General features: G+C 45.3%; 2 protein-coding genes across 5 annotated transcripts in view; one reads left to right on the top strand and one right to left on the bottom strand.

The window, feature by feature from the left end:
• Positions 1 to 994, bottom strand: part of clspn (claspin) — an 11,850-nt gene extending 10,856 nt beyond the window's left edge. Inside the window, exon 1 of the mRNA XM_028036921.1 lies at positions 699 to 994. Coding sequence (XP_027892722.1) covers positions 699 to 725 — 27 coding nt within the window. The 5' untranslated portion in view covers positions 726 to 994. The remainder of the gene's footprint in view (positions 1 to 698) is intronic.
• Positions 995 to 2,611: 1,617 nt separating this feature from the next.
• ago4 (argonaute RISC component 4) lies at positions 2,612 to 22,771 on the top strand. 4 transcript variants are annotated; one of them, XM_028035390.1, is made up of 19 exons: positions 2,612 to 2,812; positions 10,183 to 10,354; positions 10,501 to 10,621; positions 10,694 to 10,875; positions 11,439 to 11,575; positions 12,196 to 12,330; positions 12,522 to 12,609; positions 12,688 to 12,835; positions 13,464 to 13,583; positions 13,661 to 13,789; positions 16,669 to 16,802; positions 17,121 to 17,305; positions 17,381 to 17,540; positions 18,479 to 18,650; positions 18,721 to 18,864; positions 18,939 to 19,073; positions 19,151 to 19,252; positions 19,324 to 19,523; positions 20,188 to 22,771. In XM_028035390.1, exons 1-19 carry the CDS (start codon positions 2,794 to 2,796, stop codon positions 20,294 to 20,296), a joined length of 2,592 nt encoding a protein of 863 aa, XP_027891191.1. In that variant the 5' UTR covers positions 2,612 to 2,793; the 3' UTR covers positions 20,297 to 22,771. The 4 variants fall into 4 exon arrangements, with proteins under 4 accessions (XP_027891191.1, XP_027891190.1, XP_027891189.1 ...); XM_028035389.1 differs by having other exon boundaries at positions 16,654 to 16,802; XM_028035388.1 differs by having other exon boundaries at positions 13,661 to 13,822.
• The last annotated feature ends 391 nt before the right edge of the window (positions 22,772 to 23,162 follow it).

Below are 23,162 nucleotides of genomic sequence, written 5' to 3'. Positions count from 1 at the left end.
TGGTTTACTTTAAGTAAATGTCCTGTTTTATGAAGAACACCAGTGAATCTTCTGTTTTTATTTATGGTTTATGATTAAAATAAAATGTTCCCAGGTGAGTCTGTGTGTTCGGTTTCCCTTCAGCCTGGACGCTGATTACAGGATCCTAGATGTGACCTGAATGACCCCACAGAGGACAAAGCTTCACTGAAACCTGCAGCCATCCAGAACCAGAGGGAGGCCATTTTACAGCTCAGACCGGCCGGGTGGAAACCCAGAGTACCAGCTGGGTAGCCCGGGTTCGGTTCTGTAAGGCGGGTTTCTGTTTAAATCCAGGCCGAGCTGCAGCTGTGGCGCCTGGAAGCAAACAATGAAGCATCATGGCTTCATTCCTCCTAACCTTTACTCCTGGAAACGGCCTCAAACTGAACACACTGCGGTCCATCTCCTGCTCTCCGACCCCAGGTTGCTGAACCATGAGGTGATAGCAGCGGATAAACAAGTCAAAGTCCATTTTAATCTGAATCTTAATGGGGGGAAAACAGGCCTCAGTCCAGCCCGTCCTGTACTACAGGCTAACCTAGCTCCCAAGCTAAGCGGCTAGCTCTCTGCTCATTTTAACATCACAGTTCAGAACCTAAAAACACCCAAATGGAACCGGAACCAGGAGTTAGAACCACAGAAACCCAGTAGGCCCACTTATAAACCCGGTGCTTTACCTGCTGCTGGGACACAACCAGGCTCATCTCAGTTCGGACGGCTCCTCTGGATTAAAACCCAACTATCCCGCTCAGTCGAACCGACGCTGAAAGTACCGCTTCTGTGACACCACCGAGTAAAGAACTTGTTCTGATCTTTAGGTCCACATTCAGGCCCAGATTACCCGGTTCCCCGTACACAGCTCCTCTTCCTCCCGCCTGACCCGCTCTCACGTAGCGCAGTTTAAGCTTTGGCGCGTCGCGACAGCTGGAGCTTTGCTTCCACCACAGAGCTGCCAATCAACCGCTTCTCCTTCAGCCATTGGTCCGTTCTGGACTCTTGGATCCGCCCACTGTGACGACACAACCCAGGGAGGGAATAAAAGCAGCAGCGCGAAAATAAAATAAATATTTCCTTAATTTAATAATGTTTTAAAACCATTTTACCATCATTTATTTTTATGTATAGTCATGCTAATTTAATTTTATTAGTGTTGCAATCGCATTCATGTGTTATAGCTTCGCTAAATGCATAATTTAATAGTAACTGTTTTGGTATAACAGTTATTATGAATGTTTTACTATGTTACTATGACCGTTTTAAAGCTGTAATTTTAATAACCAGCTGACCAACATTATTTTTTAAGATGAGAATCCTTTAGTCATTATGAAAACTGAGTTGGAAAGAGACGCTTGCAGCTGAAGATATGTGAGAGGATAAACTAAGTGATAACTGGAGCAAACATCAATGTCATAGATGAACTTATTGGTATGATGGTGGCACTTGTGATGTGACTTCAACAGCGTAATCAAATGGTTAAATTCTAGTTTGATGCTTTATTTGTTATTTATAAATTACATTTATAAATCATTGTACTTTTTTTCTCTTTTAAATTTTTTAAAATATTTTGATATTTGTTGTGTTGGTTGCTTTCACATGGCTTTATGTGAAAGCTATACATCTATGTAGCATATTTATATTTTGCAATTTTTTTGTTTTATTTTATAAACTTTTATTTTTATTCATAATTTCTTTTTTTCCAGATATTTTCATTCAGTTTCACTCTAGTCTTTGCTGCAGACCATTTTCAGAATAAATGTGCATTAGCTGAAGCCGCATGACATCAACCCACTGATCACCGAAGCTTCAAAAGGCTTCTAAACTCAAATGAACGGTTTCTGAACATTTATTTTTGTAGCTTACACACACATTATAATCTATCTTATTGTTTTGTTTATGTTTTACAGTATATATGTTGATTTTTTTGTTTTAAACTTTGTTTTATATTATTATTATTTTGATATTTATGTTGTGATACAAGAATCAGACTGATGAATTGATCATTGATAAGTTACTAAAGGAAATTAAAGATTATGATAATAATTTAATTATTTAAATTTAAAATTTTAATCTTAGTTTCAATTTTTAATTCTTTTATGTAAAAGTATTTGACATATTAAACTCTTAAGCAAAAACGTAAAGGTTGCTATTACTTATTAATTTTTCTGTTGATAACATGTAAAGTTACTTTGTTAAATAACTCTAAGTGCTTTTATATTTAATGTCAAACTAATTATTTAAATACTGAGTGTCTGCATTTTGATATATGGTTTCTTTCTTCATTTTTAATGGCGTTTGGGAAGCCACGTTTTGGTAATATTCACCCACCTACTGGAATGGATTGTGGACGCTAAACAGATTTATAAACTAAACTAAATTAAATTAAACTAAACTAAACTAAACTAAACTAAACTAAACTAAACTAAACTAAAAAGTAAATGCAATAAAAAATAATATAAAAAACAAACACGGAAGAAAAAACTTATTCTATCCACTAATTCGTTTACATGCTGTCTTTTATCATCAAGTTGTGTTTTTAAGTGCGCTACACCCTCTTTGCGCATGCGCACAATCGGCTGTAGGACTGCTAAGGGGCACATGCGCAGCTCGAAATCCCCAGCAGTACCAACGGTGAGTCCGACAGCAGCAGCCAACGCAGCGTCCATCTCCAGTTTCCTTTAATCAGACACCAACAGCTTCGACATACCGCCCCCAATTTCAGCCTCGGTACGGAGCCGCCAGGCCGGGACAGAGACGGAGAGAGAGGCCTCGGCCATGGAAGCGCTCGGACCAGGTAAGACCCGTCCCACACCGCGGAGCAGCGGGCGGAGGGCGTGTGTGGAGGCGGCGCGCTTCACTGGGGGCCGAGGCTGTCGTGAGGCCTCCACGGAGATCCCACCGAGGCCCGGACCGTGGTCCCCGAGAGTGTTAGTGGGAGTTGGGGGGTGTATTTTTGCCTGTGTGGGGGGTCTGAGTGTGTTTAGAGCGAGTCTCTGCTGGTATTGTGTGTCGGAGGGGATTTAACTGGGACCTTCCTTCCTTCCTTCCTCCTTCACGCTGTGTTTACGCTGCTGTTTATTCTGCCTCGCAGCTTCACGCTCATTCTTTTCCTCTCAAAATGTCGTCGAAATCCGCCTGAAAACCCAGAAATCTCCTCACCGCCGTCAGCGGCTGCCTGCCTGGAGCCGAGCTCTCAGCGATGGGCGGAAAAACAAAATGAAAGCTGCTTTAAAAACACAACGCGTTTCGGTGGTTGAGCGAGCCAGCGTGCGGGGTCCTTCGGGCTCGTTGTTTTCGGTTTTTCTGCGGGGTTGTCATCGGTTCACGCGCTTCTCCTTGAGCCGCAGCCACGCGCTCGGCGGCGGTGGACGGATGGCGCTTTTATTGATCCCATCTGCGGCCAGCTCCATCATATTCATCTCCTCTTATATGATAACAAAGACACACAGCCTGCCGAGGACACGGCCCGGACACGCACTTACTGAGCCCAGATGCTGTGATTGTGCGTGGAAATCCATTTCATGACCGACCAAATGTGATCACATTTATCAGCCTGGGAGATTAATGAAGAATCTGGTGTTTATAGTGGCTTTATGTGCTGCTGGTGGGCAGCAGTGCTGCGCAACCATCCACAGGTGTGATGTATGGAAGACCAGAACTGCCAAAAAGTCAGATTCACACGAAAGCTTCTCCCATTAAATAAACATAGGTGATTAATACATCTTAATGTCTCAATAAGTGGAATTAAAATTATTTCACCTTTAATTTTTGTTTACCTTGCTGCTATATCTGATTATTCAGAAGAGAATAGAATATTTATGTCCTATTATGGTACAGACAGATGAAGTTTCTCAGACTGACGGTCTTCTTTCCCTACAAGTTAAAATGACTCAATATCTGCTTGATGAACTAATTTAAAGCACCAAATAATTTTTTTCCACTGATGTCAAACCGGAAAAAAAAATCCAAACATATCAGATAATGGTTTTAATTTGTAACATCATTTTTGTTTTAGTTTTAAAAAGTAATTTTAATTGGAGAGGTTTAACTAAAGCTGTATTGTCATGATGTGGTTTGTATATTGTTTTTTATGGAGTGTTTTTCTGGAAAACCAGATTAGAAACGCAGAGACAGCCGTCCAGTGTTAGGTGAGTTGTTGACTGAACAGGTAAATGTCTCTCAGGTGTGACGGTCTGTGGTTAAACCCGATCTCTACCTGCGGACTCAACAGAAGCGTTTGAAAAGAGGAAGTTTGGGGGCGTTGTTTCAGATAATTCTGGGTCTTTTTCTGCAGAGCAGAGGAGGCCGAGTGCTGGGATGAGTCACAGTCAGAAAGCTCAGCAACAAGTGAAACGAGGAAATTTGTTTCTAGTTTATGGAAAACCAGAATGATAATTATTTAAATTAAAATATTATATTATATTATATTATATTATATTATATTATATTAAGAGCAGCAGGTTGTTAGAGCATCTTTTCTGGTGATAATAATGCTAAATATTGCTAAGATATTATTTTCTTTCTTACCTGTGCTTCCATCCCTCTGTGATCTTTAACCTTTTGGGTAATGTCATCTTCTGCAGCCTGTCTTTCCAACTGACTAAATATTACGTTAGCATGAAAAGTGCAGGTTCATAACACCTGGAATATATTTGCCAACAGTTATTGCTCTGAATATTTCTCATGCTGATGATGGAGTATCTGCAGTTTATTATGCTGCATTATTAGAAATGAGTACTGGAGACAGAACTAAAGAGAGAAGGCTGTAGAGTAGAGCTTATAATTTAAAAATTAATTTTATAGGTGACCTCTGGATTGTTTTGGTGGCAGTTGATGTAATCAGAATTGTATGAATATTTAAATCAGTGATGTCCAAACATTTAGCCCCTTGGTCCAAAACTGACTAATTTAAACTAACAGGCCACAAAATTCATTAAATTAGAGATAAAAAATTAGTTTGACTTTTTTTTCTTGTTTTTTTTGTTGTTGTTTTTTTTGGTTTGTTTTACCAATAATAAACAAGATTTTTATGAAATCTAAAGATGCAAACCACAAAAAAGAAAAGCAGACATTTTACAACTTTTTGTGATCATGTGTTTTTGTTTTTGTTGGCCAAATTTTTACTGTTCTTGACTTGTGGTTGAGGGGCCGATCAAAGACATTCAAGGGCCACAAATGACCCTGGGCCACATGTTGAACACGGATCTAAATAATACACATTTGTGTCTAAATTATTGTTGAAAATGTGACATGAGAAAAAGCGATTTACCTGGGCTTGCTGCTTTCCGGCTGCTCTGTGTTGTTCTCTGTGTTTGACTGTTTCTGCTGTGAATCGGTGAGAGACGACGGACTCGCGGAGGTCCGGTGGAGACGACGGACTCGCGGAGGTCCGGTGGAGACGACGGACTCGCGGAGGTCCGGTGGAGACGACGGACTCGCGGAGGTCCGGTGGAGACGACGGACTCGCGGAGGTCCGGTTTAGACGACGGACTCGCGGAGGTCCGGTGGAGACGACGGACTCGCGGAGGTCCGGTTTAGACGACGGACTCGCGGAGGTCCGGTGGAGACGGACAAAAATGATTCACTACAGGAAACAAACTCAGGCCACAGGAACCGGGTTCAGACTCCACTTGAATCAAGTTCAGCTTCACCTGCTGCGTTTCCAACATACTGAAGGCCAGTTTATAGCAACATAATTAATATAATTAATCAGCTCTGATCTAGTTAAAGTAAAAGTTTTGGTTTTAAAAGGGTTTCTTTTTTTAACTGTTCATCTAGTTCCTGCAGGAAAGTTAAATGAAAGTATGTTTGGTTTTGTTTTCAGGATAAATTAATGATTGGTGTAAAAATGTGTTAGTTTGTGTTAGATGAGCTGTGAGCGTTTTTATCGTTTAATAACCAGCCACTTCTCAGTGTTCAATCAATCAATCAATCAATCAAATTTTATTTGTATAGCACATTTCAGCAGCAAGACATTTCAAAGTGCTTTACATCATTACAAACACAGAAACACAATGCAATATAGAATCAATAATCAAAACAAAGCATTAAGTCAAGTTCCATCCATAAATTTATAATTGATTACATTTCAAATACAATTTTGTCACGGAATTTAAGCGCCTGTTCTCGCAGGACTCCGTCGTCCTCTTTTGCAACGGGTATTCGTCGGGCCCCGTCTCCCTGAACAGGAAGGCACCAGGCTCCGTCCACCTAACCACGGAATTTTGCGCGAGGACTCCGCCGTCCTCCACGGATTTCGTGCAATTTTTTTTTTTTTGGCTGTGTTGGCTGAATCTGAGTCTAACGTCTGAAATAAAATCAGAAGCAACTCCAGCATCTCCAGCCACCGAAAGCATCAGGAAGCAGAACTTTAATCTGAGTTAAACAATAAATATCAATAATCTATTAATTACTGCATTTACGATGTGCAAAATTCCTGCCTCAATTAAAATTAAGTTGGGCTGAAACAGTCGGATTAATGGTGATTAATCAATTTCTGAAATAATCGTCAACTAATTTAGGAATGTATAAATTGTTACCTGGACAGACTATAAGAATGAGCTATAAGAACATCCAGAACAGAAATTAACCCAAAACTGTACAAAATATATAAAGGTTTAGCATTTAAGATAAAAACTTTCTTTGTTTGTAAATCTCTAGAAGGAGTTTTAGCTTCACCTGGTTCACATTCTGCAAATAAATCTATCAATCTCCTTTTTCTTCCTAATCAATTATTAATCTGTTAATCAATAAATGAATCCCAGATCAGCTGTACTGAGTCCAGCAGAAAGGCCTGAGCTTTTCACACGTTGATTCATCCAGAAAGGCAGCAGTAAGGAATGTTGTTTCCTTCTGGTGCAACAGAAGGAAAAGTTGTTGCACGAAACAACTTGTTGCATGCAAGTTGTTGCACGAAATGCAACAACTTATTTAAAAAATCAATAAATTTGTTTGCAACCCTATGTATTTTCGAATATTTTATAAAATAAGATTAAGTTGTTAAATGAAAAATCTGCAGAATGTTCCAGTTTTGTTTTAATTCAGTTAATCTCCAGAGTTATTGATTATTGAAACTATCAATAGCTGCAGCTGTGAAATCCTACAGAATCTTAATGAAATAGTTTAAGTCCAACTGACCTTCAGGCTGCAGGCAGGAAGTTACATCACAATGAAAGAGGACAGGAGGTGAAACCCTGCAGGGAGGGAAGGTAGATTGTTCAGAGCTTTGATTAGTTTTACCAACAGAAGAAACGAGGAGTAGAGGTGAAGATCTGCAGGATCAGTCCAGATTTCTGCAGATGTTCAGCCTGACTCTGCACCGGGCCGAGGATCTGAGCCCGGCGGCCTCTCTGGTTGCCTTGGGCACGCCGGGCTTTGAGCAGTTGGGCCCCTCTGCGGTCGGGCCCTCGGTCAGCTGCGTCAGGAGACGGAGGCTGTACTTCCTGTGGCGCTCGGCTCGGTGAGCTCAGTGGGTTGTTGGAGCCGAGACTGTGGGTGGGAGCCGGGGTTCGGTTAATTACCAGATGTGATTTATTGATGAATTAACAGGCTGTCAGGTAAACCCAGTCCAATGTTCAGCTGGTTCCTGGTTCTGTGGGTCCGGCTGAAACTCGCCTTTTGTGAAGACGAGACGTCAGATAAGTGGAGCTGGATGAGTCATGGGAAAATAACTACAAAAGGATTTTTCTGGGTTTCTTTTCCCCCATCGACCAAACAGATTTCAGTTTCAATATTTCATGGAGTAAAAAAGGAAGCTTTCTGATTTTCAGGATAACTATCTGGATGTATGTTGTGATTCTCTAATGATGCAGATTCTCAGGATGTGACGCTCCTGAGAGCTTCAGTAGAAGCAATGCCACGTTTCTGCTCATCAAAACGCTTCTTCACTTCTGAACTTGGTTGGAAGTACAGTAGATGTCACACTAACAGGGCAGTTCAGTTCACCAACTGGGCGGTTAGGACGCCAACTGGGCGGCGGTTAGGACGCTAACTGGGCGGCGGTTAGGACGCTAACTGGGCGGCGGTTAGGACGCTAACTGGGCGGTTAGGACGCTAACTGGGTGGTTAGGACGCTAACTGGGCGGTTAGGACACTAACTGGGCGGTTAGGACGCTAACGGGGCGGTTAGGACATGTGGGTCATTGGGCCTCCATTCAGCTCAGGGTTCGGGTCGTTGTCTGTAGCCATGCCAGGCTTGTTTGGGTCACCTGAGGACGACATGAGACCCTGGTTGCTTCTCCCACTTTTCTCTTAAGGCTCGTCTTCCCTGTCCAAAGTTTGGACTTCCTGTCCTCCATCGACTGTCCCTCTTGTCCCAGAGACGTTTCTGTGTTTGTGGATCCATCTTGAGTCCGGACCGGTTGGATCAGCTGATCTGAGGGTTTCCCTGAACACACCGCCTGGGTGTCGGGCTGTGTTTTCTGACGCCTATGTGTTCACACCTTCTGCAGCCTCCGGCCGTGCGTTGCCATCGGTAACGCGGCCAGTTGGACGGAGCGGTCTGAATCATCAGACGTTTCAGGTCATGACAGAACCCATCGGCCGGCGTCATCTCTGAGGTTGGAGTGCAGACGGTTCGGTCCAGAGGAGGGGGGTGATGGGGATCAGGGCGGCGTGTTCTCAGAGTGGCGGCGAGGCTCCTGATTGTCTGTGCTCTCACGCTTCACTGACTAACTGGAGCGTCGTGTTTGGGTTCAGGACCCCCGTGTCCCTCTGGCCTCTATTGCTCTGCTCCCCGTAGCCGGCAGCCTTTCTGGGTCGGTTCTGCTAATCAGGAGGTCCAGTTGATGTAACGGAGAGGCGTTGGTTCTGAACCTGGACCCTCCTTCAGATCTGCTCTTCAGCCTCTAAATTCACTAAAATGTTTAAAATCCACCAGATCTTATTATTATTGCTCAGTGACGCCATGACGGGAAGCTGCGCCCCCCCATGTGAATGTGGCTGTAAAGTTCAGGGGTGTACTTTCTTTCCAGAGCAGCCGTGCCAACGGTAATCCCTCCATCTGGCCATCTGATGGGGCCCGCTTTGTTCCCCATGGGGGCCGAGGGAGCTGTGTCTGGGTGGAGCTGGGGGGTGGCGCATAATTGGAGGTCGTTGTTTCTCCACCCTCTCCTTGACCTCTGGAGGTCAGAGCTGACCGTCTATCTTCTTCTGGGGTTCTGAAGCTCAGTTCTGTTTCAGTTCTGCTCTTTGGGTCGCCGGAAAAGCCAGAACTCTTTCCAATCTGTGTATTTTTCTACAGTTTGCATTAAAATAATTATAAAAATATCCACTTTAGCTCCAATCTGAGCCTAAAAGTTCCCACCAGACCTCTGAGCTTCAGAGAGATTCAGCTGCTGAGAGCGACTCCAACGTTTCCATGTGAATTTAGATTAAACCTTTAAAATGTCACAAAGAAGAAAAAATAAAATGTGAGTTAGTTGTGTTTCCATCTCCTGGTGTGGAGAGAATCAACCAGGTGGCGCAGAGCGTGATGTCATCAGATGACGCTACGCATGGCTGTGATAAACAGGAAGTGGAGGTTGCTAACTAGCCTTGAGCAGAGACGGCCCTCTGTTTGGTTCCTCTGGTCAGGCTCCGGCCCAGCAGTGGATGGGATCGTTCACTACATCAGAACTTATTCAGTAAATCTGTTTCCATCCCTCCTTTAGCATTAACTCTGTCTGAAAAGCCCAAAACCGCCTCCAGCGAACATAGAAACTGTTTTGTGAAATTGAGGAAGTTATTTTGAATTTTGATGTTTCCATAAATAATTTTTATAATGCAATACTTCAAAATGTGAATAACAAAAGGCAATGGAAAAACATGGCTACTTCTGGGGGTTGTGATTGGTTCTTCTTCTGGACTGGATTCATGATGATGAAAATAAAATAAATTTCCTCTCAGCACCAACATGTTTGTCTTATTTCCATCCTGATCATTGTTGGCATTTAATGTCTCTCCATTCTGCTTATTTTACTGCGTCATCTATTTCATTATTGATTATTATTGACGTGGCGTTTATCTATCAGTAAGTTGGTTTTTACCTGGAGGAAACGATCCACATTAAAGAAGAAGTAAAACGGAGCAGATCCTGCTGCTGGCAGGGCTCTGTCTGTTTCTGTAACTGTAGATGTTCTTGTATTGTTGGAACCCGTCTGACCTCCTGACCTCCTGTCCCCCCAGGCCCGCCTGCCCCCACCTCTCTCTTCCAGCCTCCGCGTCGTCCCGGCCTCGGCACGGTGGGGAAACCCATCCGGCTCCTCGCCAACCACTTCCAGGTTCAGATACCCAAGATTGACGTCTACCATTATGACATTGAGATCAAGCCGGAGAAACGCCCCCGGCGGGTCAACAGGTGGGTGGAGGCTCTGCTCTGCTCCGCTCGGCCCTGCCCGGCCCGGCTCTGTTTAGCCCAACTTGGCCCGGCTCTGGTCGGTTCAGCTCTGCTCTGCTTGGCCCGGCCCAGCTCGGCTCTGTGGTGATGTTCTGCCCGTCTTGCAGGGAGGTGGTGGACACCATGGTGCGACACTTTAAGATGCAGATCTTTGGGGACCGGCAGCCGGGCTACGACGGGAAGAGGAACATGTACACGGCTCATCCGCTACCGATTGGCAGAGACAGGGTGGGTGTCTGATCTTTGAACCCTCTACCTCTCGACAGCGCAGGCATGTTGACAGTTCTGGTCCGCCCCCAGGTGGACCTGGAGGTGACCCTGCCGGGCGAGGGGAAGGACCAGACCTTCAAGGTGTCCCTGCAGTGGGTGTCGGTGGTGTCCCTGCAGATGCTGCTGGAGGCGCTGTCGGGTCACCTGAACGAGGTTCCCGAGGACTCGGTCCAGGCGCTGGACGTCATCACACGGCACCTGCCCTCCATGAGGTAACCGGGCCCTGCAGGCTCACGGGTAGCATGTGGTACCGTGACTAATAAAACTGGCTACCCAGAAACATTGTAGTTCTGACAGCAGCTTCTATCTGGAAGCATTCAGCATTCAGATGATGTTTGAAAAATCCTTCAATCTCCATGGGAACCATTGAACTTTAAAATGCCCCCAATGGACCTAGCCCCGCCTTCGAGGCGAAGCTCCTCCCCCACTCCGCTCCTTCAGACTAGCCAGCAGCAATTAGCAAACAGCTGCTGATCTCATTAAAGGAGCTGCTGCTCAGAGCGACACTGGTAAAAACGTTAAAGGGTTAAAGAGGAGCCATGTTGGGACGACTTCCTGGAGGCGGAGCTTCAGAATCAGCAGGAACTTCTTAAAGAGACAGAGGCCCAATTTCAAGGAGTTCAATCAAATTTCTTTTAGGTCATATTTGATATACAGAATTTTTATAACAAATGAAGGTAAAATAGTTTGGATTGTCTTATAAAATTAAACTGTTCATAAGTGAGTGGGTGAATGTAGTTTTTCCTGGAGGTGACGGGGTGAATGTCTCCTCCAGGTACACCCCGGTGGGGCGCTCCTTCTTCTCTCCTCCAGAGGGATACTACCACCCTCTGGGCGGAGGCCGGGAGGTTTGGTTCGGCTTCCATCAGTCCGTCCGGCCGGCCATGTGGAACATGATGCTCAACATTGACGGTAAGAAGCTAATCCTTCCCCAGAACCCGGATCAGTTCTGATCCGGTTCTGATCAACTATGAGACATCTGTGTTTTTGGTTTCTGTGCAGCTAGAAAATGTTTACTTTTATTTTTATTTTATTCCTTTCTCCATAAACTATATACACAGCCATTCAGTAAATTAGAATATTACTGAAAAGTACATTTTATTCATGTCTTTTATCACAAAGTGAAATGCATTAAATAGATTAATTACTATTAATAGTTTGAAAGCCTTACTGGTAATGGAAACATGACATTTAAAATTAGAATATTACATCCGATCAATTAGAAAACATTTTTCAAAACAAGGAATCACATGTTTAAGACCTGGTTAAAGATTAGAGCAAATTTCTAAAAAAAATTTCATCTTTAATGCTAAATATTTATATTTTGTACAGTTTTGGCTTCATTAGTGTTTTCAGTGAATTACCTTTTGTTTAGATTTTATGTACTTCAGTTAACAATTAGTTAATTATTACTGTTATTTCTGTAATGGTTAATAGTTTTAGTTTAAAAGTGGAGCTTCCTGCTTGTGATTGTTCTGACGGTGGTTCTGGTCCCAGTTCCGGTTCTCTAACTACTCCTCTCCGCTCCTCAGTGTCGGCTACGGCTTTCTACCGCGCTCAGCCTGTCATCGAGTTCATGTGTGAAGTGCTGGACATCCAGAACATCAACGAACAGACCAAACCGCTGACGGACTCACAGAGGGTCAAGTTCACCAAGGAGATCAGAGGTACACACACACAGAGAAACACTTAACTGTTAGCGTGTTGCTTTGGCACGTTAATGTTGGCGTGTTGCTGTTAGCGTGTTGCTGTTGGCACATTAATGTTGGCGTGTTGCTGTTAGCGTGTTGCTGTTGGCACGTTAATGTTGGCGTGTTGCTGTTAGCGTGTTAGCTCCATGGTCTCTCTGCTCTGGCAGGTCTGAAGGTGGAAGTGACGCACTGCGGCCAGATGAAGAGGAAGTACCGCGTGTGTAACGTGACGCGCCGACCCGCCAGCCACCAAACGTAAGCTTCGCCTACTCCTGCTTCGTCCTCCTCCTCTTCCTCTCAGCCGTTCACCACGGCGCCGCTGTTCCTCTGCAGGTTCCCGCTGCAGCTGGAGAACGGCCAGGCCATGGAGTGCACGGTGGCCCAGTACTTCAAGCAGAAGTACAGCCTGCAGCTCAAGTATCCTCATTTACCCTGCCTGCAAGTCGGGCAGGAGCAGAAGCACACCTACCTTCCTCTGGAGGTGAGAACCCGCCCGCTTCCTCTCTGACTGCTCTTTACGAATCCACAGACAATATATGGAAAAACATTTTACTTTATTCCACTTTTATTTACCATTCAATAATTATTGAATTCACTTAGCATAAATTCTGCCTCATGCCTTCTAATTTTTGTTGGCAATGAGCTTTTTGGTGGAAAATTTTATAAGGTGACTTTATTATTCTGATGTTGAATTTATTATAAATTAAAATCCCTTCTTTTGATAAGAAAATATGTACAGTAATCTTCTCATATTAACTCCACTGGCGCCCCCTGGCGGCCTGCTTTGAAAAACACTGATATAGAATATTTGCTGAACTTCAGTCAAGAACCGCACAGCATTCTGGGAGATGTAGGCAGAGGACAGGCTTTAGGTGCTCAACCTCTCATGGCTAGCTAAGCTAGTTGGGTGCCATCAACTAACTCACTCATTCTTCGGTTACCTAGCAACAACCTGCTGGGTAAGTTGCGCAGCAAACAGTTTCAGGTTTCTCCACCAGCAGTGTGGCAGTATTTCAGATATTTAAAACAAAATGAATCAATAATTATTCATGTTGGCGCTAATAATGTGATACGTTTCCTGCTGGGTTTTACTTCCTGTCCTCCTGCAGGTCTGCAACATCGTGGCCGGCCAGCGCTGCATCAAGAAGCTCACCGACAACCAGACGTCCACCATGATCAAAGCTACGGCGCGCTCTGCCCCCGACCGGCAGGAGGAGATCAGCCGCCTGGTGAGGCCAACTGCAAAAATAATAATGATGTTCTCCAACTGCTGTGGGCGGGGCTTAACGCTCCTCCTCTTCCTCAGGTCAAAAGCAACAGCATGGTCGGGGGCCCGGACCCCTACCTGAAAGAGTTCGGCATCGTTGTGCACAACGACATGACAGAGGTGACGGGGCGTGTCCTCCCAGCGCCCATGCTGCAGTATGGGGGCCGGGTGAGTACAGACACAGGGAGGGACTGTGGCAGGGTGAGTACTGGGCTGGGGAGCACCGGGAGGGGTGGGGGGGACCGCCGCTGGGGGGGCTCCAGGGTTTCAGGGCCGAGGGGAACCGGCCCTGAAACCGGTTCAGGTTCCAGATTTAAACTGAACTGAACTGAAAAGGCGCCTTGAGTCTGAAACCTGGAGCCTTCCCCGAGTTCCTGTACGGAGGGAACCTCAGCAGCTTTTCTCACTGCCTGGACCAGGGTCACACCGATACGCCGACCGCCCGATGGGAGATCGGCGACAGCAGATACTCACATGAGAAACCAATCTTAGGTCAGGAAATCCACCACTGATACCAGTCACCCTACTGTTACCAACTTTATCACCATACTTAACAATTTTTAAGACCAAAAATCAGAATCAGCAGGTCAGGCTTTTTAAAGATCGGCCAGAAAACGGAAATCGGTGCAGCCTTGATTTGATTTCTGCTGTTATTCTTGTTTCATTTATTCATTTATTAAAATACTGAAAAATTAACTGTTTTTATTAAAACATCTTCCTTCAAAATAAGGAAGTGAAATCAACAGTTTTAGTAACTTTTATTCCTGTTTAGGAAGAATTTTATAATAGTCTTAACCTCTGTGAGAAAAGATCAGGATTAGCCAGGAGAACCACTGTTTTCAGGTCATCAAAAGCATCAGTAGCTACATTTCCATCAAAACATTATGCAAATTTTTAACATGTAACAAAAAGGTAACATAAAACACAAATTTATCGTGTTTCCATCTTCTGGTTTGAGTCAACCAGGCAACAGAGAGCATGATTTCGTCAGATGTTGACACTACGCGTGACCATAATAAACAGGAAGTAGAGGATGCTTTGAACCAGACAGAGTCCTCCCCTCCTGGAGGTTTGGACTTGAGTTTGGTGCCTCTGGCGAGGCACAGATCCAGCGGATGGGAGCGTTCGCTACGTCAAAACGTATTCAGCAAATCTTGAAAATGAGATCCTGATCTCAATGGAGTTTTACCTGGTTAAATAAGGAAAACAACTGCTTTCCATCTCCCATCGGGAAATCCTAATGCAATACTTCAAAATGTGCATAAAGGTTTATAGAAACACGGTTGTACTCCCCTATCCTCTCATACAACAATAACACATGGACTATCCTCACACACACACATCACGGACTGTTTTCTTCACACACACATACAACCTGTAAATTTTATCTGCCATTATTTATCTTGTATTATATTATATACATATATAATCCATTCCCTAACATTCTTGTATATTCTGTATAATCTGTATAATCTGTGCATATAGCTCCCATATTTATACACAATATCTATATCTCTTGCTATAACCCCTTATAGTCCATACATACATAGTCTTGTACATCTGTAAATAAATATTTATATCTCGTAGAGCACTTCTGGATAGATGCAAACTACATCTCGTTGCTTGTACTTGTGACAGTGCAATGACAATAAAGTTGAATTCTATTCTATTCCATTCTATTTATATTCAGGTCAAAGATTGAGTTGTTGTTCAAAACTTTAATGATTCTTCACAATAGGAAGTTTGTTACCTAATACCCAAATTTTTGGTGTTAAAATCCAAGTTAGTCGATCCAAGGACTCTAAAGAATCCCTCTGCTGATGATCAAATTCAGGTATCAACCAACAGCAGCGCTAAAGCTGATGTTTCTGCATTTAAACCTCTTCAGTCTGTTTGACTGAAGAAAGAAGCTGAAAGTAGAACTTCAGCAGGTTTACTCCCTGGCTACCACAGACGGTCACAGTCCAACAGCAGCAGATAGAAACTGGTTCTGAAAATTGATGCACCTTAATGCATTTATTCCCATTTTAAGCTACTGATGTCTCCCCCTGGTGGACAAAATACAGGTTCATTCATAACAGAATAAAAACGTGATGAGCTGCTGAGATTCCCTCTCTGAACTTAAAACCAGCTGCTTATTGACCAATCACTGATCAGAATGTTTTCCCATGCACAAATCAACAACTAATCACAAATGATAATATTGTAGCTGGTTTGGGTTCATTGATTGTGTGAAAGGAGAATGAATGGACGTGCTTCTAACAGGAAGATAATCCTTCTCCGAGCAGGATGATGAAAATCCCACCAGACTGCCGTTTTCCAGATAAATAAAACTAGAAGTTTTTTGTGATCCTCACAGAGAAAAAGATTTCAAATTAATAATAATCTGCTGCCCTCCTGATCCGAATGACTTCATGATCCAGATTCCCTGGGTTTCCTAGTTCCGGTCCTGCTGGGTTTCCCCTGGTTCCGGTCCTGCTGGGTTTCCCCTGGTTCCGGTCCTGCTGGGTTTCCCCTGGTTCCGGTCCTGCTGATATAGAGTCGGGTCATCTTCCAGTGAACTGCTTTAGACTGGAAGCTTTTCCCATTGCGAGTCCTGAATAGATTTAATAATCTCATGTGACCAATTCCAGATCAGCTGATTGGAGAACCTTATGTCTGGTTGGGACTCTGAAGGGAGAAGCTTCAGTCTGTTTCCTGTTGAACATCATCCCCCAAGATGATGATGATGATGATTCTCTGTAAAACTTCTGATGCTGTAAAATGACGCAGGAGCTGCTCAGCTTGGTTCTGATCCTGGAGGATGAATAAAGCTCTGAATAAACATTCTGTAAACATTCTGATTTGAAGTTTTGTCCATATTTTCATTCCTTCTGATAAGGAAGCTGGAAAATCTGAGCTCCTCTCCTCCAAGCCATCTGCCTGATGCTGAAAGCGTCTCCTGCTGAAGTCTGTGTTCAGTTTTGTGGGTTTGTTTCTAGTTGCAGTGTTTGTATCAACCCATCCAAACGGGGGGTTGACTAAGAGTGTAGGGACTCTCTCCGCAGAATAAGACAGTGGCCACTCCCAACCAGGGGGTGTGGGATATGAGAGGGAAGCAGTTCTACGCCGGTATAGAGATCAAGGTGTGGGCCGTGGCCTGCTTTGCCCCCCAGAAACAATGTCGGGAGGACCTGCTCAAGTGAGTTGCTGCCTCAATGTCCTGTCAGATTTTGATTCTTGCTGTCGGATTTTGATGCTTGCTGTCAGATTCAGAGGAGATTCATTCCAACTCATGAATATGCTGTGATCTTCATATCTATTATATGATCTCTCTGGGTGGATGTTTACAGTGTTTGAACCTTCACCCCAGTCTCAGGACTTCTGCAGGCTCTATCTTTAGTTAGATACAAAGTAGATGTTGTCTATTTTACAACAAATCCATCAGAATCGGGGCCTGATTCTGTAAAAGTTTTAGGTCGATGAGTCTTTTCCAGAATAAACCAGTAACTTTTTTCAGGAGCTTCACCGACCAGCTGAGGAAGATCTCCAAAGATGCCGGGATGCCGATCCAGGGCCAGCCGTGCTTCTGTAAATACGCCCAGGGAGCCGACAGCGTAGAGCCCATGTTCAAACACCTCAAGATGTCCTACGTAGGTCTGCAGCTGATTGTTGTCATCCTGCCTGGAAAAACGCCCGTCTACGGTAAGAGCTCCGTTCTTTCCTCCTGAAGACTTGTGGTAACGCGGTGCGGGGTTTTAACAGTGATGTGGATTGCAGCGGAGGTGAAGCGGGTGGGAGACACGCTGCTGGGCATGGCCACGCAGTGCGTCCAGGTGAAGAACGTGGTGAAGACGTCGCCCCAGACTCTGTCCAACCTCTGCCTGAAGATCAACGCCAAACTGGGAGGCATCAACAACGTCCTGGTTCCTCATCAGAGGTCAGTGAATTGTCCTCAGCGCAGTATTGGTGCCAAAATAAGGACTGTCGCGCACGCAGTGATAGCTACTTCTTTGCAGCAGGAGGCTATATCCAATGGCAAATGTAAAGGAGAGTTCTAGCTAGCAATAGCATTGGAGAGGTTGGTTACTGGCATGCCAAGGGAGAGTTTCCCCCACTGGATTGCCTACCACCTCTGCAGGCCATTTGCATGGATAGACTGGCATTATCTTTTGATGGGCTAACATCTCGTATGCCTACTCCCATCACCCACGACTCATACTTTCTTCTATAAAAGGAATTTTATCAAGAAAACTGGTTGACATACAATACCTGAGCCCCTTAAATTGCATGCATTGACATCTTCTTTTGATAGTTTACTGTTATCTTCAGCACTGAGTTATACAGGATGTTTATGCTTGGTGTCACATTAGATTACAGTAAACTGTCAAAAGAATTCATGTCAGAGCATCATGGCACTTACTGATATTGTGTGTCAACCAGTTTTCTTTATAAAGTTTGCTTTAAAGAAAAAGGTACAAGTTGTGGGTGATAAACCTGAACAATGCTAGTCATTAATGATATTAGCTGTTCTTGCTAATAACCAACAGAGGAAGTAAATAATCCAGTGGGTCACCATTCTATGTGTGCTAGTTGTTAGCCTCTCAGATGCTAACGTTAGCTAGAACGCTCCTTCTCATTTGCCAGCGCTGGCCACTCTGTTGCCTCTAACGGTTGCTGAGTTAGCATTGCCAGCCTGTCATCAATCAGATTAGTAGCTGGCTTTGGAATGGATGTAGCCTTGTGCTACAAGGAAGTAGTCACTGCCAAGGGTGCGATAGTCATAATTTTGGGGCTAATATGATTTGGCGCCATATCAGAGAACCTGCAGGCATGATGACTCCAACTGATCTGTCCTTCATGCTGCTGCTCGTCCAGGCCCTCCGTGTTCCAGCAGCCCGTCATCTTCCTCGGCGCCGACGTCACTCATCCTCCAGCAGGCGATGGGAAGAAGCCGTCCATCGCAGCGGTGGTGGGAAGCATGGATGGTCACCCCAGCCGATACTGTGCAACAGTTCGAGTCCAGACTTCCCGACAGGACATGTCCCAGGTAGTTCAAACCCCATCCAGTACCAAAATCCCTGTCTGGGTTGTTGCTAAGAGCCAAGCTTCCTCTGCAGGAGCAACTCTTCAGTCAGGAAGTGATCCAAGATCTGACCAACATGGTGCGGGAGCTGCTCATCCAGTTCTACAAGTCGACCCGCTTCAAGCCCACACGGATCATTTACTACCGCGGTGGCGTCTCCGAGGGACAGATGAAGCAGGTGGGGGCGGAGTCTGTTCCAAACAGCCTGGCGAATCGTGTAGCAGGAAGTGATTCAGCTGGTTTGTGTTCCAGGTGGCGTGGCCGGAGCTGATCGCCATCAGGAAGGCGTGCATCAGTCTGGAGGAAGACTACAGGCCTGGAATCACTTACATTGTGGTCCAGAAGCGCCACCACACTCGCCTGTTCTGCTCCGACAAAGCCGAGCGGGTCGGTGGGACTCTGTCTTCTGTCCCCGTCTGTCCTCTGGCCGGTCTGAGTCTCAATGCGGTGTGATTGGTCCACAGGTTGGGAAGAGTGGGAATGTTCCGGCTGGGACCACGGTGGACAGCACCATCACACACCCGTCGGAGTTCGACTTCTACCTGTGCAGCCACGCTGGAATTCAGGTGAGACCTCAGACTTCCTCACATGGATGACGAGATGAGCTGCAGGTGTTTGACCTCCCTTCACCCCCCAGGGAACCAGCCGTCCGTCCCACTACCACGTCCTGTGGGACGACAACTGCTTCACAGCCGACGAACTGCAGCTCCTCACCTATCAGCTGTGCCACACCTACGTCCGCTGCACACGCTCCGTCTCCATCCCGGCCCCGGCCTACTACGCCCGGCTGGTGGCCTTCCGCGCTCGTTACCACCTGGTGGACAAAGACCACGACAGGTGAGGCGGGCCTGGTACCTGAAGTTCTACTGAGCATAATCCTCAGAGGATCGCTTTCAAAATAAAAGCTGAATATTAAGGATGCGACTAACCACAAGAGCAGTGGTGTTCACTGCTAACTAAGACGTTAGCAGTGAACTAACCCTAAAATCTAATCATAAACATTATATCTGCAGCTGCTAAAGCATTACAACAGCATGGTATTTAATAGAAGCTAATGCTAAAGCCCTATGCTAACCGGGGTTTTAGTGGAGGGAGCCAGTAATAAATCATACACCAAGATACTATGTAGTTAGAACTAATCCTAAAGCATTGTACCAACATAATATTTAGCGGAAGCTAATGCTAAACTGCTATACTAACATGGCATGTAGTAGAGGAAGCTAATGCTAAATCACATACCAGCATGAAAGCTAATGCTAATATGCTCCACCAACGATAATTTGTGAAAGCTTATGCTAAAATAAATGAGTGAGTCTGAGTCAGGAGGTGCTGCTGCCTCTACTGTTGCCTTGCAGCAAGAAGGTCCTGGGTTCCATTTTGATTTCATCTTAAGGGGTGTTAATAGTTTTGCTGATCTTTCAGAAGGAGCAGCTATTTCCTGTGCTGATGACCTCACTTCCTGTGTATATTCCGCTGACCTGAGCTCTTATTGTCGTTGCAGCGCTGAGGGCAGCCACGTGTCGGGTCAGAGTAACGGCCGGGACCCGCAGGCGCTGGCCAAGGCCGTCCAGATCCACTATGATACCCAGCACACCATGTACTTCGCCTAAGCTGAGCGTCTTCCTGTGGATCTTCTCCTCTTCCTCGTCTCTCTGTCCTCGTCTCTCTTCTTCATCACTCTTTTATTTTCTGACTCTGCACCAAAGCGGCTCGGCTGCCGGTCAAACGCAGCTTCGCAGGGCGCTTTCTGACCGGCCTTTTCCTGCCCGGGCCGCCATTTCTCAACCAGCAACCTAGCACTGCGGGCCCCCAGGGGCCCCGATGCACAACCGAAAAAACAAAAACAAACCCCACACACACAAACGACCAGTCGAGCCATTGTTTTGAGTTTGTTTTTGTTTTTTCTTCTATGAATGTCTGCACTCGTGGCGTGTTTGTAAGAAACTCTGAGCCGCGGAGCGCCGCCTGGGCGCGTCCTCGGCTCTCCCAGCTAAGCAGGACTCTGATCTACTTTACCTCAAAGCCCCTCGGGGCCAAATCTGTCACAAGGTCTGGGGTTCGTCGGGTGGTGGGAGGGAGGCGCAGGGGCTTGACCTTTTAAGAATGAAATATTATATATATTATATTTTTCCTTTTTATGAGTGTGTGTTGAAACTTTCTCCTTTTCGGTCTTTTACAAGCGAGGTGACCTGTGTGTCCATGCTTCCCCTCATCTGTGTGTGTGTGTGTGTGTGTGTTGGTGGTGTATGAGTGTGTGTTTGATGGCAGGCCACTGAACTGTAAAGGGAAACTAGGAGAGAACTGCTGTAAATGCCTCAGATGACTCGTTTTTATATTCACACATACAGGACATATAAGCATATATTTACACCTGCAGAGCAGCGCCTCCTGGAGGCAGCGGAGGGAATCTGTGGGGGTGTAGCAGGGGGGTGGGAGCTGAAGGTGGCGCTGCCGGCCGGGTTTGTTGGCTGCCTCCTCATTGCACTGACCCGAGGCCGCTCTATCAGTCTCTTTATGCATTTCTACATCCAACGAAGCAGATTTGTAAAGTTTAATATAAAGCGTTTGGTGGTTGTTGTTTAGAGCTCGTAGTTTACCCTCGATGTCGTCGTTGTTGTTGTTTATTGTTGTCGATGTTACTGTTGTGATGAACTTTTACGGCGGACGGCCGGCGGCGGGTTTAATCTTTATTTGTAGCATTCTGGTTCAGGCCGAGGAGGAGGAGGGTGGATTCATGCTTCCTCTCATGTGATTGGTTCAGTGTAGCAGCTTCCGATCGGATCGATGGAGACAATCAGGAGGGATCTGAAACGACTTCACCGGAGCAAACGCACCGCCAAATCTGGGCGGAGTTGGCTTCGTGTTTTTATTTTTTAACACTGGACTAAACTAGCACTGCGTTGATGACAGTGGAGCCCCCTGGTGGTGTGAGGCAGGAGTGGCCGGCGTGCACGCCTCATTCAGGTGGCGGCGCTCAGCGGAAACCCTTTTGTAATAAACCGCCCGTAAAGCTGCAGGTTTACTATGAATGAGTTTGAGCACCTTCCTGTTGGCGGCGTGCACACTGGCGCGGCGCAGCGCGGTGCGGTGGGGGGGCGGGGCTTATGATCACTCCCAGAGCAATATGAACCTCGATCAAACGAAGCGATAATGAATCTCCTCTTCTGTAACTGATTATTATTTTCTGAAGCTTGGTTTGTTTTCTTTGCTCGTGTCAATCAGTGGGGACGTGCATTCAGTGGCGTCAGCAGGCCATTGCCGGCTTCCGCGCGTTTAGTATCGGCGTATGCGTTCGGCCGGCAACGTTGACGCCTATTCGACGGCGTCAACCTGCGTTGACGTCGTCGTAGTTTAGACCGTTTCCTTTAACTCGTTGTAGATTTGCTCGCCTGCATGCTGGAGTTTCGTCCTTTAAAAAACTATTAAAACCTTTTTCAATCATATTTATTATAAGAAAAGATCTAAAGTTTGGGGTAAATGTTTTTAGCCTAGCAATATTGTCCCGTCTCGCTGTTTCTGAGGCTCCTCTGTGGATCACGGGGCGGCGGACGGCGCCGGCTCTTTGCGTCGTGTTCAGATCCAAACGAGGTACTTTGATCAAACGTGGACCCGTTAAAGAGCCGGCCCGCTCCTCCGGGCCGGGTCAGCCGGGGAACAGGGACCTCCTGTTGCCATGGCGACTCTGAGTCCCTCCTCTTTGCGGTCCAGAGGCGCCGGCACAGCGCCAGGTCCGGTTTTTAACCTTTTTAAAGAGGCTCCCTGGTTCTGTGGCCCGTTTTAACAGGAGAGCATGAATTATTTTCAATTCCTGTCACTTTGATATCTGTTTATATCTCGATGGATTTGTAATTTTCTGTATTGTGCATTTCATTTTGTTTTTACCTCTTTGGTTCCTGTTGGGGGGGTTGTTAAATTTCTGAGTGAAGGGTTCTGTTGGACTGTTCTGTTTGGACCGTAGAGCAGAAGGCCATTCACTTGTTATAATTATTATTATTAATATTATGTGACATGTTAATTTTTTTTAGCCTGCAGGGAAATCTTGTGTTCATGTGCAAAGTAATAAATTGGTATTTTAAGCCCATAAAGTTGCTGTGTTCTTATTTCCCCTAATGATGTAATTTCAGCCACCAGGTGGCGCTGCTTCTCTTTTTCTCATTTTACTGTTTCTCAGGTTCAGATGATAAACAAGTTTCTAGATTTATTATTTTTCTAACTAATAAAAAGTTAAATGTTTATAAAATTTTAATTATAATTAAAGAATAGTTATGTTTTGGGGTCAATCAGAAAGGAAACAGTCATTTTCCTCTTCAACTCTCCAGCTCCCTCTAGCGAATCTTCAGGTGTTTCCGGGTCAGTTCCGGTTCCGGTTCTCCTCTCGGCATGTCCGGCTCACGCAGGATTAGCAGGAAATAAAACCCGACCTCAGGTCCAGATCGGTTTTAGTCCAGATCAGTCTGTTAATAATTTTCCCAGAAC

Source organism: Xiphophorus couchianus, chromosome 13 (assembly GCF_001444195.1).
Source record: "Xiphophorus couchianus chromosome 13, X_couchianus-1.0, whole genome shotgun sequence".
In the NCBI taxonomy this organism is placed as follows: domain Eukaryota; kingdom Metazoa; phylum Chordata; class Actinopteri; order Cyprinodontiformes; family Poeciliidae; genus Xiphophorus; species Xiphophorus couchianus.
This window is presented reverse-complemented; position numbering and strand designations above follow the sequence as displayed.

Excerpts from the sequence above, each read along its gene's own strand:
- ago4 (XM_028035386.1), top strand. Across the intron at positions 10,876-11,438 it reads CGGCACCTGCCCTCCATGAG|GTACACCCCGGTGGGGCGCT; the intron begins GTAACCGGGCCC and ends TGTCTCCTCCAG. Across the intron at positions 19,074-19,150 it reads GCTCCGACAAAGCCGAGCGG|GTTGGGAAGAGTGGGAATGT; the intron begins GTCGGTGGGACT and ends ATTGGTCCACAG.